The sequence below is a fragment of the Gasterosteus aculeatus genome, chromosome X, assembly GCF_964276395.1.
Source record: "Gasterosteus aculeatus chromosome X, fGasAcu3.hap1.1, whole genome shotgun sequence".
Lineage (NCBI taxonomy): Eukaryota > Metazoa > Chordata > Actinopteri > Perciformes > Gasterosteidae > Gasterosteus > Gasterosteus aculeatus.
Window position 1 is genome coordinate 6,779,487 of NC_135698.1, and position 17,169 is coordinate 6,796,655.

The 17,169-nt window shown below is 46.3% G+C and overlaps 1 protein-coding gene across 1 annotated transcript in view; it reads left to right on the top strand.

The window, feature by feature from the left end:
• LOC120809042 (solute carrier family 66 member 2) overlaps positions 1–17,169 on the top strand; it is a 32,532-nt gene that overhangs the window by 357 nt on the left and 15,006 nt on the right. Inside the window, exons 2-3 of the mRNA XM_040162576.2 lie at positions 1,924–2,178; positions 2,682–2,815. Coding sequence (XP_040018510.1) covers positions 1,970–2,178; positions 2,682–2,815 — 343 coding nt within the window. The 5' untranslated portion in view covers positions 1,924–1,969. The remainder of the gene's footprint in view (positions 1–1,923; positions 2,179–2,681; positions 2,816–17,169) is intronic.

Sequence of the window (17,169 nt, forward strand, 5' to 3'; positions counted from 1 at the left end):
CGCACAGAGCAGCTAACATGATTTGACAGGCCGGCCTGTGCGCTCTTTGTTAACTGATGCCCGTGTGATCAAACATGCCATTGACCCAACCCCGTGCAGCTATGCTCTAACACGCCGGGCTGTGGTGTGTGTGTGTGTGTGTGTGTGTGTGTGTGTGTGTGTGTGTGTGTGTGTGTGTGATGGTGCACTCACACCAACAGGCAGAAGGAAACCGTTTAAGACAAGTTTGATTGTTACATTCTTGAGTAATGTTCAACTGTCGGCTGGTCCTTCTGCCTGTGGTGGAGAGGGGGGGGGCGGGGCTGCTCTGCGGTTTTTAGTTCACTTTGCATTCTTAATAATCAGATAAATAACAGGGATAAACACAAAAGGTCCATAGAGGACTTGAGAATTGGCTTTTGCTCCACCTGTCCAACTCGGTCCTCCTAAGCATGGGAGGTGCCGGCTGGAATATTGATTTGGTCCCTTCCCAAGGCCTCGCTTAAAGCTGAGTTATGTGAAATCCCAGATGGGTAATCAGACCCCGTTTATCTTCTGAATGTCTCTCGACGCTCTGAGTGCAGCTGAATCTCCTCCTGAATGGGCCTACGGTCAGCGATCAAGCAGCCAGTCTGAGCAAAAGTTCCCCTCCAGAAAACCTACTGGTGATGTTTTTATTGTGTCATGGCCCTACTAGTCCTCACTTTGACATACCAAGTCACTACACTGCACGCCAAATACCTATGAGTAGATATTTGCATAGTTATGAAAAAAAAATCGTACAGTGAATTTACACCGTCGTTATTACGCAGCCAGAGAGAACAATGCCACGGTGACATGTCAGGCCACACCATTTGCCTCTGTTTGCTCAGAATGTGGCAGGTAATATTTCTGTCTGCACAGCAAGATATGGAGCTCTCACGCCAAAACACGCTGATCCTGATTCCTTGGAGTTGCTTATCTGCATTGTCACGCTTTAAATGTATTGAATCACCGTGTTGGTTCTGTTGGGTGCTGTTGGGGGTGGAGAAATGAGGAATTAGCCCCTGATGTTCTCCTCCCCTCAGGAAAGCCTGCTGCTCAACAACAACACTGTTTTTAGGATTATCGGACCTATAAGCACCTCTACTATTTGTGCGTCTGGCACTCAGCAATAATACGCGGTCAACCATGTGACCGCACAAGAGACGATGGCGCTGTAATGTGGGTGGTTACGAGGGGGGGGTTGTTGTTGTTGTACACAACAATAAAGCTTCGTAAACAAGCTTTATTGTGATTCTGGCAGCAGTCTGTTCAAAATCTCGGCGTCGGGGCTCCTCGTCTCACTTGTTGTCATCCCTCGCCGCCGGATCGCCGGGAGACGAACAATTGCAAACAGCTGAGGCCAATTACACCTCCACCTGCTGGCACCGTCCCCCGAGCCCCCCCCCCCCACCCACTCTGTCCCCTCTGCAGCCGAGCCAAACCACGCCCCGCACAGCCCAAATATTCATGTGGTGAAAGAATTCAGTCTTTGTATAATGAGATAACTACTCCTGCTTACTAAATAAATGATGTACTTTATTCACAGCATGTCCTACATGCCCGAACTTACAAACAAATAACATAGCAGACTGTCGACAATTTAAAGCCTTACCTTCTAAATGTTTTTACCAAATCAATAACACAATTTTTCAAGCCAAACGTATGTAATGGATTACACATGTTTTGACCCACTAACCATTTATTAAGTACCCTTATATTCTCTTATTATTTTTTTAAAGCCATTCAGCCACCATTCATGTTATCATTTTAACCATGTGGGCCCTTTCTGTCCTCACATTTTATCCTCAGGTATGATTCATTTGAACTAAGGGATTCATCTTCATCCATCTTTGTCTTCCTCATCATCCATCGGCCGTACCTCCGCTTAGCTCTCATTTCTTTCCTGTCGCTGCTTCCCAGGTCCAACCTTCAGACCTTAAGACCCCTCTGAGCCCACCCGGGTGCGATGGATGCGCCCGTGGTCGCGCAGGAGGAGGCGGCGGCCGACTCGTGGCCGCTGCTGTCCTGGATGGCGTCCTGCCTCATGGTGTTTGGCGGCGCGCTGCCCTACGTGCCGCAGTACCAGGACATCCGGAAGAGCGGCCACGCCGACGGTTTCTCCACCCGGGTCTGCCTGGTGCTGCTGGTGGCCAACATCCTGCGCATCTTCTTCTGGTGAGGACGATTGGGAAAGGCCTCTTTTTGGGCCCCTTTGGAAGCCGCAGGGCGTCTTAAGGAGCGATCCATAGATCAGCGCTGGTGTCACAACGTAACGGAAGTGGAATGTAGTCACGGAATAAAGATAAGATCCATCACGTCACGTGAGCCATACGCTGTTCCCTTTGAGGCGTCGTCCCAAATGGTTTTACACATCAGAGAGCTCGGCTCGATGTTCCGACTAGAGGCACCGAAGAAGGTATTTAATTAATTCTTCATAGAATCAGGTGGGAACATTGTATTATTTATGAGTTCTCTCCGTGCCGCTTATAGCCCGTATGAAATGTCCTAAAATAAAACCCTAGTAATTGAATGCTATAGTTACGTGTGTTAACTGGGATCCACTCATACCTCATGTACGTTATGTTTTTACCGTAAAGGCCACACACACATAGTGGACTGTGCTTTATCACCTCGGTGAAGTCTGTGACGTGGTCGGTTTTTTGTTTGCGTCCCTGCAGGATCGGGAAGCAGTTTGAGCTGACCCTGTTGCTGCAGAGCGTGGTGATGATCGTCACCATGTTCGCCATTCTCCACCTCTGCTGCGAGGTCCAGAACACCAACCGAGTGAGCACCAGGCAACACCGACTGTCAGGTGAGGATCAGTTAGGAACCTTCCTGGGCAGATTTGACAATTCTAGTCGAAGTGGGATGTGCGTCGACTCCAACTTCCCGCCGAGAGAGGGTGCCATTGGAGAAGCTTAGCTGGCCGGGCTCCTGTTTTTCAAAGAGCCTCACCTGACTCATTCACCACGTATCCGATATCCACGTGCCTTATTCATTGAAAAGTTATGTTAGGCGCCTCCTGCCTGGACGTTAAACGAATTGCGTCTGAAACGCCGGTTATGTTACCGCCCGCAATGGTAATGAAACTATGGAATAGATATATGATACATGGGCCACGTGTCTACATGTCCTATGGATGTGTTAGCTGCTGCAATGCCACACGTGAGATTAGTCTATTCTAGGCACTCGTGTGTGTATGTCTGTGTGGATGAAGCATCGGGACAGTGTGAGAGAGAGCTGGAGATGGACTGAGAGAGCGAAAGATTAAGCGTCAGCATCCACTGTGTGTGTGTGTGTGTGTGTGTGTGTGTAACTATGTCCGTGAGGGAGCCCATCCAAGATTATTTTCAGGGTCGCACTTGATAGGCTGCTGTCTTTCATGGGTAATTGTGTTGTATTCCTTTTTTTTTTTTTTACAAGAGCTCAAGTTGATTGCTTTTGCAAATGTGCTGACAGAAACTCGATCTAAGTACAATTTTTACAAGATAAGGGCCTTTGGAGGGAAATTGAACGATGGCACCTCGCAGGTCCCCGATCATGCAGAGCAGAGAGCGTTATTGAACACATCAGTCATGAGCAGTGTTGGATTCCATCGTGATTTATTTGCACGGAAGGGGCGGTATGTTAATAACTTGAAGGATTTCCGATGGCGGGGGGACTAGAGACTGCGTGAGCACCATCTTCAGCTCGGGCATCTGCTCTGCATTACTCCCCGTCGGCCCACGCTTCAGCTCGCCTGGCGGGTCAACGCGGCCGACGGCGGATGACTGCCGCGGGCTTTGTATCCTGTACACATGGCGCCGACACGTCGGGCGGTCGGCCTGCCGGTGATCCGTGTGTATCCCCGTCAGACGGGCTTAGAGACGCAGATGGACGCATCAAATCGTCCCAAGTGACACGACCACCCTCTCACATCGAGTCCCCCCCCCCCCCGATTTCCCCCCTGGAGGACGGGCCCGAGGTCCCGTTTCACATCGCGCTCGGGTACGGTGGGGTGAGGACAAGAATAGATCAGGACAGTGTGTCCTCCCGACCGTGTGCTTTCCCCGTACGGCGCTAAGTCTTTGCAGCGGATCAGGGTCATCTCTGTGTAAAGTAGTTTTCTCGTGTGCTGCCGTGAACTCAAACTGTTTTGGAAGATCTTTTTCCCCCCCGAGATCTCTCTCTCTCTCTCCCGCTAACCCCCCAGCACCCATCTCTTATCTTACTCTTCTCCTGCCTCCCTTTCTTTCTCTCCCCTCCACTGCTCCGGTCTCTCTGTCCTCTCTCTGTCCTTTCTGTCCTTTTGTTGCTGTGACTCTCCCTCCTCCTCCTCCTCCTCCTCCTCCTCGCCCCTCACTTCTCGTTTCAGCATGGACATCTGAGACAGAAGTGTCCCATAGCAGGGTCATCTCTGGTCCTCCAACACCTGTTCCCCACTTACTGACCTCCTTTTCCACCCACTAAAGACACACATCTAATGATCAAGGGAAATTAAAGAATGGATTGTGCCTTATCTTTGCAATATGCTACTGATTCATTCACTTGTTACGATATGTTGTTGCTGATTGTGCTGATTTTCCTCGGCGTCCACCAAGTCTCGCCATGTGTTTATTGCAGTGGGTGTTTTTTCCATGTTTTAGTTTGCAGGATTTTGCTCCATGTGCAGCCAACCACATCTGGCATTCTGCCCTTATTCAGAGACTTTTCTTTTTCCAAAATTCAGCTGGCGTTGTGTGATCCTAAAATGCATCGACACAAGCTGAATACCCTCAGTTAAGAGAATCCTATTCAGCCTGTTTTTTGCCTGCTGCTCTGCTTGTGTTTCCATCAATGGACAGTTTACATGATGCTTTCCCTTGTAAAGTGTGGGTGTTTGCCAGCGTTGCCAGGAAACAATACTGGATCCCTTTCGGATGTGTGTGTGTGTGTGTGTGTGTGCACGGAAACAGCAAACAATGTGCCGTGTTGTCATGACTGAAAGGACAACGGTCCACAAGGAAGCACACGTTTTTTGTCGCATCAAGTTGGGGTTCTAATGTGATTTGACTCGCGTATCAGTGAGGTATTTTATATCCGGAGGTTTCTTCGTGAGCAAGTGTATGATGTATTCTTAAAGTTAAAGTTACAATGCTTTTTAAAGGTTCGAAGTGAGGGTGCAGATTTGTTTGGATTTTTATGCCTTGCATGTTTTATTAAAGCTAAAACTGAGAGAGAGAGAATCAACGTGATTAGACCGGAATTAAATTCTCCAGCAAAGGTCACCTTGATTCTCATTAATGAGTCTGAGGAGAGGAGGACAGGGGGAATTTGTGTGTTTACATCGGCGTGCTCCACTTTGGCTGCTTTAATCTGGGGACGGTTGCAGAATGAAAGGTCAGCAAAAAAAAAAAAAAACATGCTGTTTGGGGATTTTGTTACTGAGCCCATTAAAATGCAACTCTTCACATTAGCACCAATAGAGGTTAAACTCCAAGAAAGGAATAAATATGTATTTGATCACTGAATATATGCTCAAAAGGAAATAACTGAAGAATATTTATGATCCTGAGTCTTTGTAATGGCGTCTACACTGAGCCGACTCCGCTGTGAGGGTTATGGCCCCAGGGGGCCACGTTAACAACCCCGGCTTCATGATGCAGGGATCTGGAAGCTGAAAGTGGGCCGAGGGGAGTGATTATGTTAAAAGGAGAATGTGACTTCGGGCTAGTGGGGAGTAACTTTGGACAAGGGGAAGTAGGAAGTGTTAAGGACTAGAGAAACCCGAGGGAAGGGAAATCAGTTCTTTTATTCACTTTAAATCATTCAAGTTTCACATTTAAATAGGAGTACGGAGTTGAGCTGCAACCAGCAGTTTATTTTAAAACAAATAATAAGTGGAACAACATCCTCCTCTACTGGTCGGAGTAGGTGAAGCACAAGCACAACTACCACAACGTAACCTTTGCTCTCATGGTATATTTTGAAAACCTTTTTGCGCGCCATTTATTTCCTTCCTTTAACCAGCGGACAACAGCAGCTCTCACCACTTTGTGAGTCTCAAAGAGCCACAATTGCTCTAGAATATCCTGTGAGCGCCCAGCAGACCGTAAGCGGAGTAAGGGATTGGACGTCTGATCGCTGTGGTCGACCCAGCAGTCATCTTTAAAACCCTTTAGCACTCGAGTGGTGAAAGCAATTTCCATTCTCCTGATAACCTTTTCCTGGGGAGGTCAGGCATTGCGCGCGTGAGCAAAATAGTTACCGGGTGCGCGCTCGGTCTAATTATTGGCTAATTATTTTGTCCTTACTGTTGCAAAATTAGCCGTCATTTTTGCTTTTATTCCCCCAGGTTAGAACAAGCGATCGCATACACTATTTCCCCGGGAAACTAACGCTTAACAGGCTGCCATGCTGGTGAAAACTTTTTTGATTTGGAGTGTAAACAACCGAATCAACGGACAGATAATTGCAGCTTTGGGCTGTTTTGGGCAGCTTGAAGAGTAGGGAAAGCTCAGTAGCTGACTTACGCTGCTGTACAGTACTAGTGAGTTTTCACCTTGAGTCTTTTAAATGCAAGGTCTTCACATTTTCCCACATGGACCTGTGACATTTGACTGTGCGTGAAGACGAAACGCTCTGGTCTTTTGCACCCCGTGTTGCCTTTGTCTGTGCCTGAATGCTGCAGTGCAGAGCGTGATCACTCTGCCACTCCGCCTTATCTGCAACACAGCCAGCGCCACTGCAGCATGACAAATCAGGTGTAACCAGCACATAGACATACGCGCACACACAGACGGAACCCGCAAATATCATTTACATACCCTACAACAGTGGTCCCCAACCACCGGGCCGCGGACCGCTACCGGTCCGTGGGCCATTTGGTACCGGGCTGCACCACAGAAAGAATATATATATTTTTTCTTCCAAAAAATGTTTTATTTTGAAAATTGACCGGCTTTTATGTGCAATTATGTGCTCTGACATATTCCCCACGCGTCACCAGGCGTTTTTCTTCACGTTTACAAATGTCCTCTTACACGTGCACGGCAGTTTCGCCCACCAGCGAACACAGAGCGCGCGACTACTACACCCCCTCCCGTCGTTCGTTCCGCCCGCAACGACTACTACCCCCCCGTTATTCCGCCGGACCTTCTCGACCAGTCCGCGAAATATTTTCTGACATTAAAATGGTCCGTGAGGTACAAAAAGGTTGGGGACCACTGCCCTACAGCACACGGATAGGTCCTTACTGTCGACGTCAATAGTCTAATTGAACCCCCGATAACGATTTAATTAAGTCAAATGAAGTGAGGTAGGCGCCAGTTGCTTTATTAGCATTCAGGCGTTTTGATTTACTTGGCCAGAATGTGTGGGAATAATATAACATGCCTCAGAAGAGTATTTGTCAAGATGGTGCTTATGCTCTAATAGTTTTCACGGCGGCTTCCCCAGGAGACGCAATTTAAAAACACTGTTCTACAACCACCAAGTTTTGCAGCCATCTTTTGGATGTGGAGAGCAGTTTCTCACAGTCATTATTTTGGCCTGGTGTGTCTCTTCAGGGTTTGACACGCTTGGCAGTGGGACCGCTGGCGTGCTGGTGAGTGACACTCCTTTTTCTTTTTTTGAATGCACCGATTGTAGAACCTTCTATGGTAAATAAAGCTGATTTTATGAAGCCCTTCCGTGCCCACTGCAGACCACCCGTTCCCCCGTATTAGACCTCTTCTCAGGGCCGCGTGGGTCGGTTCAGACAGCCCTTGATGGAACCCTCTTCCCACTCATCCTTTAACCTTGTCAGTCTACATGCACAGTCAGTTTCATAGCGGCGCCTGTTTTACAGAAAATGATTTTGCCCTAATCAAAGATGAGGGTCTGCTCCGATACCTGGTGGTTATTTATGGATGTGGGTTAGTAATCCTGAACTTTGGTCCCGCCCGAACTGGTTGTGTCAGTCAGGAGGGTGCGCTGCCTCATTAGATTGGCACTAGAGAGACGATGTGACGGGAAGACGCCATCTATCACCGTCCATCTCCGCTGTACAACCCGACAGGTGCGTGTGTGGAAAGGCTGTGTGTACCCATCTGTCATTTACAGTAGGTCGCCTTAGCGCATGCTGCACAGCTGTTTTACTCTGTGTGTGTGTGTGTGTGTGTGTGTGTGTGTGTGTGTGTGTGTGTGTGTGTGTGTGTGTGTGTACCGGATTGTGTGAGTGTGTTTCTGTCATGTGTATAAAGACATCCATAAACCAGGTGGGCTAGATGCCCGATAACACGATGTCAATACCTTCTGAGTGCCCGTTAAGTCGATGAAAGGCACCCTGAGCGTGTTCTCCCTGGCGATGGGCTGTCTGTTTAGTCTGACAAGCCACAGCAACCACAAACCCGCCGGTCCAAACAATGACACCCCTCCCGCCCCATAATGCTGCTAAATGCCCAAAGCCCAAAATAGTATCATCAAACAGTTCAAATCCACCAAATATCACATTTCAAATGATGACAGCGCAAAAAGAGCGGTGTGAATCCTGTCACTTAATGATGCTATTTAGGGTTTAACTACATGATATTTAACGTCAAGTCAGTAACATAGTAAATAGATTGATAAGATAAAAGCAATAATAGATATCCTCATGTTTTATGTGGCAGCAAACACGAATGAGAACAGGTTTTACTGTTGTTTGGAATTAGCGATACTACAATAATATCGTAGCGTTGGATGAGGCTTTCACATGCTCCATGTGCTCACTGGCATGGCACCCTTTCAGGTGATGCGGGAGACTAGCTTGCTCTTGTGGTTTGCCTTGGCTGCTGGTGCATTTGGAATTGTGACAACGCTTCTCTCATGCGGAGGGTAAATGGAATCGCTGCTTCTCTGTGGTCCGGCTCGCTGTTTCCTCCCCTCTTTTCCCTCCACATTTGATGGCCTCTTTGCTCCAGCCAGCTGCCCTGTGCAGCGTGGAGACAGACTGCAGCCACGAACAGCTGCTTTACTAAAGCCGCACACCGAGAACCTCATTAAACACAAATTCCCAAAGTGCATGACCCCTATTGGGGAAAGTCATTCGCCTGTAGTTTCGTTATTGGGGCGCTGCAATACCACATGGGAAAGTCCTCCAGCGAACTAGACTCATGCGATACTTTGAGGGGTAATGCACATTAGTCCTTGACTGTCAAGGACTAATGTGCCTCGTAAACAGGTCCCTCAGAGGCTTGAGCTCATTATTCCCTCATTGTGTAAAACCCCGAATGAGACAGACTCCACTCTCGGGCGGCTTTCTGCTCTCTTTTTGTCGCACATTGTTCAACATTTACTCAAAGCAAATATGCAATAAAATAAACATCCAAAATCTTCATTTAAAATCTTCTTATTTCAGAGGCAAAAGATGTACATGATCTAAGGGGGGTGTTTTAAGTCTACCTCTGTCGTCATCAGACAGTCTCTGGCTATGATAATAAAACGGATGCTTTTATAGAAGTATTCTTGTCTGATCCATCTAGCAGAGGAACAGGACCTTGCAGCGCAGTGGGTAGAACTGGCTGTAGCAGGCGGGGGGGCGGCTTTCTAATTGGAGGTGAAGATGCGCCCCGGGCACCGCGCTGTCCATGAGACGCCAGACTTATGCAGACTTCTCTGACTCGTCTCCAACGCGTCCCTCTGTGCTTCCTGAGAACATCACTGCCTGCAGGACTCTCCTCAAACCCAAACACACACACACACACACACACACACACAAAGCAGGTTTTTCAACAAGCAACCAAGATAATAGGAGCCAAAAAAGAGACAAGCTCATGTGGGATATGATTAACCGTTTTTAATCATCACTGCTGTTGGACTAATCCTATGAGGCATTGTGGATACCCACAATAATTAAGTTACTTTAAGTTCTAAATTGTTATCTTTGCAAGCAATAAATCAGCAGCACATTGGCCATAATGTTATGAATCACTATCAGATGGTCTCTCCCTTCAGATTAGGGTAGAGCAATAATCAGTAACACAGATTTATTTGTGTTGGGAATTGTTTATTAATTTCTTTGAACAACTTGCAGCAGTCCACCCTGAGTTCCCAATTTAACCAAAGCTCTTCAGAGGATTGTGTTCCTGCCTCTGTTGACTAGGAGGAGTATCCGATGAACTCTCACAGGGGACAATCCCTGTTTGTCCCCCCAGAGGTTCCTGAGTACTGAAGCAGCAGAAACAGCTCTGCAGCGGACCGTCTCTTTCTCTTGTCCCTCCTAAACTTCGCTCATTCTCTCCCCAGCCTCATACATCTTTCTTCATTTCTACCCCGTGGTCTCGGACCCGCTGAAGCAACGAAGTGGACACTGACGCAACTTCGTAGCCGGCAGCATCATGTCGTGAAAACAATCACTGAAAGACTGGTCTGGAGAAAAAATGTAATTTGTGTTAAGACGTGTCTAGTCGTGTCTTGGGAAAAGTGGCGAAATATTGACCGTCATTATTTGATCATTCTGAGTTTTTTTTTATACATTTCTAACAGCGCCAGACAGGCCCGGCCCCTGTTGTTCAGGATATTCGTCACTGTGTGAAACATCAATCAGGGTCACACTGACATTTTTTGTTGGATTTGTGTCATTTTTGTGTAAAAGTGAGACAGTGGATGTGAGAGAAAGTTTGTCCTTGACAGAGTGAGAATGAAGGAATTGATCCGATGCACAAATGCAACGCGTCAAGCAACCCGTCTTTTACATGTGCGTAATTTGAAAAGGAGAAGTAACTTATTTGTAGAATATTGTGTTAGCCTTGGCTTCTCTGTCTCCACTGTGTAGAGAATGTAAATGCAATACTAGAAGACAAAGAAAGACAATTAATTTATTGTATTAAACGATAAATGTACATGGACATTGTCTCCATGTGGTGACCATACACACAAGCGGGTGAAGGAAAGTGCAGCTGCAGTTGTGAGGTCAATGGACCATATATCTAATCTTTTGATGAAGCTCCGCTGTAATTGCTCTGACTACGTGTTAGTGTAATTCTACCCTGAGGATGAAGTGTGTGTGTGTTTGTGTGTGTGTGTGTGTGTGTGTTCGTGTTCACATCCTATGAGAGACTACACCACAGTACCACAAAGCTTCTTCGTTCCGGACACACTCATCGCCCAGTGTTGAGCCCACATGGGACACTCGGTTGGTGAAATGGATCACGCCGCGTTACCCAACAAGCGTTGGGTAACGCGGCTGAATGGAGCAATTAGGTTGTATGATATGATAACGCAGCATGCTATCCAATGTCCTAATGCCTAAAAGTAGAAAATATGAGTCCTTTTTTCGTTGATCGTTCTGGAGTAGAGCTAGAACGATACAGGATGTGTCCCTGCGCACGTGGTGAGGCGGCGCATTGGGTCATGTAGTTGCAGCAATGAAAGTTGGCCTTTCCTGCTCACTTTCAGCTCGAGCTTCGGTGCTCTGATGTCTGGTATCAAACGTGCGTTCACAACACGAGTCTGTCAGCACGAGCTGCCGACACTGGTATGAAAGCGCTAATAAAAATGAGAGTCTGCCTGTCGACGTCTTTTAAGTCTCAGAACAGAATTATTAATAAATAAGAGGTAAAAATTGGTGGCACTGTGACTACGTGTCCTCTATGTCGTTGCTGACAGAGATTAAAGCTTTGGTGTTTGGTGTTAATAGATAACAGCTCGTAAACCAACAACCCTAATAGGAAAACATCTGCTCAATCATCACAACCTTTAAAAAACACATGAAGCGGGACGAGCCAGACTTAAATGTCAAACTTTGAATTCGGAGCAAGACGGGCAAGAAAACTTCATCGAGGCAACACGGAGGTTTTCACCTACAGACTCAACTCATTTGAGACTTTTAGCGGTGTAGCAAGATACAGAGTCTTATACGGCTCGCAATCAGGACAATCCATAGGACAACAACAACAAAGTACTTTGTTTACCTTTTGATTTTCTTTTCATGGAGCTTACAGAACAGGGAGGAGGGGCGGCGATGGACGAGTCGTGAGAGGGACGCACACAAACAGAGCTCCAGAGACAAGCAGAGAGCAGACGTCTTCTAGGGGTCAAAAGGGTCCCGCTGTGTTGTAAAGCGTCACAGGTCTGTGTGTCAATGTCTACTTGAGTAGATATAGTGGACACTTTATCATGTCAATTTGCCAAATCCAAAGAGAGAAATGTGGCAAGAGAGTGTGAAGTTTGAGGGGCTGTGAGAAATGGCATGGAGTCTCCATGGCAGCATGAAGCTCCAGCAGTTAATCTCAGTGTTCCTATTTGTTCCTTCTTAGGTTTCAGATCAGGTCTTCTTATCCTCCGGTCGGATCCACTTTGTCTGTCCAGATAGGATCTCTCTTGTGTTTTCTTTTATTTACGTAACTTGTGCACTTTGTGTGTGGGCGACTGGTGTCCAACCTTGAGTAGAGCGTGGGAGACAGAAATGAAGAGAGACGAAAGAAATCTGTAGTAGGGACATTTGCGGACGCAGAGCATGGAGATACCATTGGAATCAAGGTATTAATACGTTTTTAACATCAAAATGTCTTTCCGACATCAATATGCCATATTAATTAATAATAATAATAACAGCAACACGCAATAAACACTGTGCCACATCAACCATTTACTATATAACACATATTACTAATTATTAGGGCTGTCAATAGATTAAAAAGCGTGTATTTTAGACGTTGTAATGTCAATGTTATTATAACACAAAACTACACACATTTGATCATCTTGGAGGCAGAATTCCACCAGGTGGAACATGTTGAACTAGCGACTCTTCCTGTTGTCCTCGTGCACTTTGCTCTCAACTCTCCATCATTTAACGGCTGTGTTTGTGCCAACAATCTCCCCACATTTAGCCAGAACGTTTTCAAACCACGGTCTTTTAGGGACACAGTGGTGGTCCTCTGCAGACTGTGTGCCGCGCAGGGTAACGTTAGATGTTGAGATGGTAGTAGCAGAACAGCTAGCTTAGCCTAGCAGCTAGCTTAACATAGCAGTGCTTTAAGTGGTCGTTTGCCACCCACCTCCTTTCTGTTTGACACGTGGCGTAATTCCTCTGCACAGTTCTCCGCTGTATGTCGCAACATTGTTTGTTTTACTTCCAATGCAAAAAGCTCTCTCCATCTTGATGTAACTAACTGCAGTTTCGTTTCAACTTCCGGAAACTACGTTAAAATATTTTGTTGCATTAATCTAGGCCACATTAATCGCATAGATGAATGCATTAATGTTGACAGCCCTGCTATTTATCTATGTAATGTATCATAAAATGTTCTGCTGTTATACAGTTTATTAAGTCAGTTTCTCAAACAAATAAATACAACAACTCATTTTGTGAATTTTGAATTTGATTTTAAGTCAATAGAAAATAGAATCCAATCACATTGAATGATTGCATAGTCCTGGTGTGATTACACTACAATTCATATTATTTTGGATTATGGCTTAGCCTCATACCAGCCTCTGAAAGGACACAAGCAAACACATATAGACAGCTGGGCCTTGAACTCGACTTGATGGAGCTGTTTTTTGGGGCCGGCGGTGCATCCTGAAGGTTTACTGACTCCCTCATTTGTCGCAGAGCTGCAGACTCCTGCCAACGACTTTAAGGGACCCAAGTAGATGGAGGCGCCGGAGCGCGAATGAATGCAAGGTGGCGCTGGGTGTGTTTGACAGTATGCCAGAACTGTCAATGGACCTGAACCTGAAAAATAAATGTTGTTAGGTGTGAATAAGTCATGTACTGATAGATCGTATTCTGTCATCATACGCACAAAAGGGCGCAGGAGGCGGCCGTCAATCTTCCTGTCGTGAACATCTTCACCTGGCACACGCTTACAAGAAAAGGTCTGAATAGACTGAATGGACCTTTTCTGACTGTCTGACTGGCAAAGGGCCACTGAAGTGGCTCCCGCCATGCGTGTGATGTCCCTGTCGGCGAGGGAGCGTGTTATCCTGCTCTTTATGTTGTGTGATGAAACAGGTAGGGATGTGGAACACATGAATACATCGCAAAGGTCGGGCGGCCACGGAATTGTTGTTGTTTGTCATTAACGCCGGTAGAGTTTGTTAGTTAAGCCTCGTCTGGGTCAAGAGGGTAGAAGGAACACGGATATACACTCAGCGAGGAGGCAATCAGTTGTGGAAAACACAGCCATGGTTGACTTGCAAGGTCGAAGCCGCCCATTTTCACAAGTGCTCCTGGGGCAGAAGCTTGGAGGAAAATGTGTTGCCGAATGATGATTATTATCGGCTGCAAACAGCCCGAGTGTGGCCAAAAAACACTATTTTTCTAATAATAGTTTTTATCCTTTTCTGTTTTTTAATTGTTATTTAATTAGCTAATTAACAAGACGTGCTAAGTGGAACAAAAAAAGGGATAAATAGATGAAATATGCATGAGCTTTTTATCATATCGGTTCAAATCTATTGTAGCTAAATAGTTCTAAAGTTCTATCAAAAGTCATGACTTATTCATTCAAATGTTAAAATGTTCTCTGAGTTATGTGCAGACATCTGATATGTACGTGGCTCTCTACTACCACGGTGTCAGTGCACTCAAATGTATATATGCAGCAAAGGGCCACTAGTCACATGAATCGGGTGGCAGTTGTTGTCATAGAGGCAGTGGTAAAACTGAGAAAACTGAGCTCGGCTGTCATTTGAAAATATTGTAATATTGAGCTGACATTGATACTGTTCATTTGTATTTTGGTATTTGGAGAACTGCTCTTAACCGCATAGATGTCCAATAATTGTGCTAAGCTTACTGTCCTGATGTGATATTTGTTCTTTGTAAATGCCAAAAAGTATCTTTTGAAATTAGATGCAATGCCTCACCACTGTTGACTTGAGAATGTGTTACACAGATGCCAGAGGGACCTTTGCAATGCACAAACATGGATGCAAATTAATTCTCCAGATGCCCCTGTGAACAGGAATGCACCAAAAGATCAGACAGGCTTTTTGATTCTTCAACTGTATTTATTATGTTAGTTCCCCTCAGACAAAAGATAGAAATAGAGGATGTACTGGGAAAACTGGGAGCAAATCGAGTTTCAAGTTGAGAAGATAATGCATCGGAAACTAATCAAAATTAAAATGCAGAAAGAGTTGTACAGCTTACTGTGATAGGCCCCCATCCCCTTGGGACAAACACACACACAAGCTATTGGAAATCAATGACTTCCAGTATTTCCACTGGATGTTGTGATTCCCGCATGCGTGAGTGTGTGTTTGTGTATTCAGGCATTTCTTTTCTAATAGTGTTTGTACATCCTCAAGATGAGTTCAGCAATTGTAATCTCAGCAAAGAAAGGAAAAGCGCTATTTTTAATCCATCTTGCCGCAGTGAAAATGATCTTGACGGCTTTGTTTTTTTTTTTACTTTTCCGTTGCCCTTTTCATTGCTTATCACTTCCTTGCACATTTTCAGCTTTTCCGTTTGTACGTTGTTTGGTTAATGAGAAACTAATTACTGTTATATTGTTTTTTTCCGGCTCGACTACTATGAAAGGCCATTTTCGCGGGTCAGATGTTGCCACTTTGTGTGATTGAAGACACGCGGTGCCTCTCTCTCAGGACATGACTGGAAGGTTCGCGGCTAGTCAGGTCTCTTTTGGCAGAAATTGTTCTCCTCATACCGTAACGCATGGCTGGCCTCGAGCCGCCGCCTCGGCACTCAGGGATGGCGCCAGTCTGACGAAGTGCAGCATCCCGAGATGCTGATGGAGGGAGAGTCGACTGCTGCCGGCCGGGTGAAGTGGTTCTACATGCAGAAGACCGGGGGGGCTCGCACGGAATTATAATGAGACGGTTGATATTTCTTTTTAATCCCCTCTCATTGGCTTGATTTAGTTGGGTTTGACTGGTACGTGTGGGACGTTCCAGGCGCTGCACCCAAGTAAATGCTCAAATAGAGTGTTCAGAGGATTTTCGTCAATGCAAAAGAAGATGTTTAAAAAAAAAAAAGTTTTACAAAAGCAAGCAGTTGTCTATTGAAGGGTTTCTGCTCTCAAGTTAAATATGAACCAGTTTAAGAGACTGAATCTCTTGTGTGTTACATTCACACAGTAACTTAATGAGCGGGTGTTATTTTAGTGTATAATTCAGAGAGCTTCACAGAGAGAGAAGGAGCCCCCCGAGCCGAGGCGTCCTGCTCGCGGCCCAACGGGGCTGCTGAGTCAGCGTCCCCCTTACTAGCTGTCCAGTCTCTCGGCCTTCGGCTCCGTGCCGCGCTGTGCAGCGAGCGTGAGGGTTCCTCTTAAGCTCTGACGAGCGCTGAAACCAACTCTCTATACAACACCTGCTAAGGCCCTCACAATTGCAGACAGCCAACGCCTGAACCCACACAGACACACCAAATTGACAACTCTTCATCCCTCCCGATGAACTCCGCGCACAGTTATTGACCTCCTCGCGGCCGCTTCCTCGCCCGTCTTAGTAATTGCATTTGTTTGATCCTGCACGGGCTTTTGTGTGAACAAAGAATCGGATGAGAAAAGGATGAGCGTCTTTGAAGCATGCCGTTTGGAAAAGGCCAGGCCACCTATCCTGCCCTGGGGTGACAGGACAGGACCCGAGAGGAGGTGTGTGAGTGTGTGTGTGTGATGTGAAGATCCTGTTTTAGTCAGCGAGGTGGGTGGAAAAAAAGTGAGCCAGTCAGCGAGTGGAAGATGGGGATGATGCACGGTGCAGACGACTCTATGAATGATGCATAGCTTTCTCTCCTCGTTTAACTCTTCCGGGCAATTTGATTATGCAGGTAAACACACAGGGCTGTATAAGTGAGGGACGGAATCGGATAGAGGGAGAGAGAGGCAGTCGGGATAAGAGGACGGGGGAAGCGGGTGTGTTACTTCCGATACATAAATAAATTGACTTGGTAAGAAGCCAACAGGGTTTTTGGTGTGTGTGAGTGAGTGTGTCTGTGCTCGCGATAAGCATGAGAGAAGAAAGGGTAGCTGAATTAAAAATGGAGCGATGAAAATAGGAGCGGCCCAGCAGGAAGCGTTTTTACTCTGAAAAGTTGCTGGTAGTTTTCCTCCTCCTCGTTTTCGCTGCTGTCAGCATGTTTATACTTCACCGCTCAGAAGGAACTGGAAGGGCTTTCATGTTGCCGATAAAGGGCGGCCTGCAAGCAGTGAAGAGACACTTGTGTGATCCACTGCTGGAAATGTGTCCTCAGCCCTTTGGCTTCTTCCGTCAGCA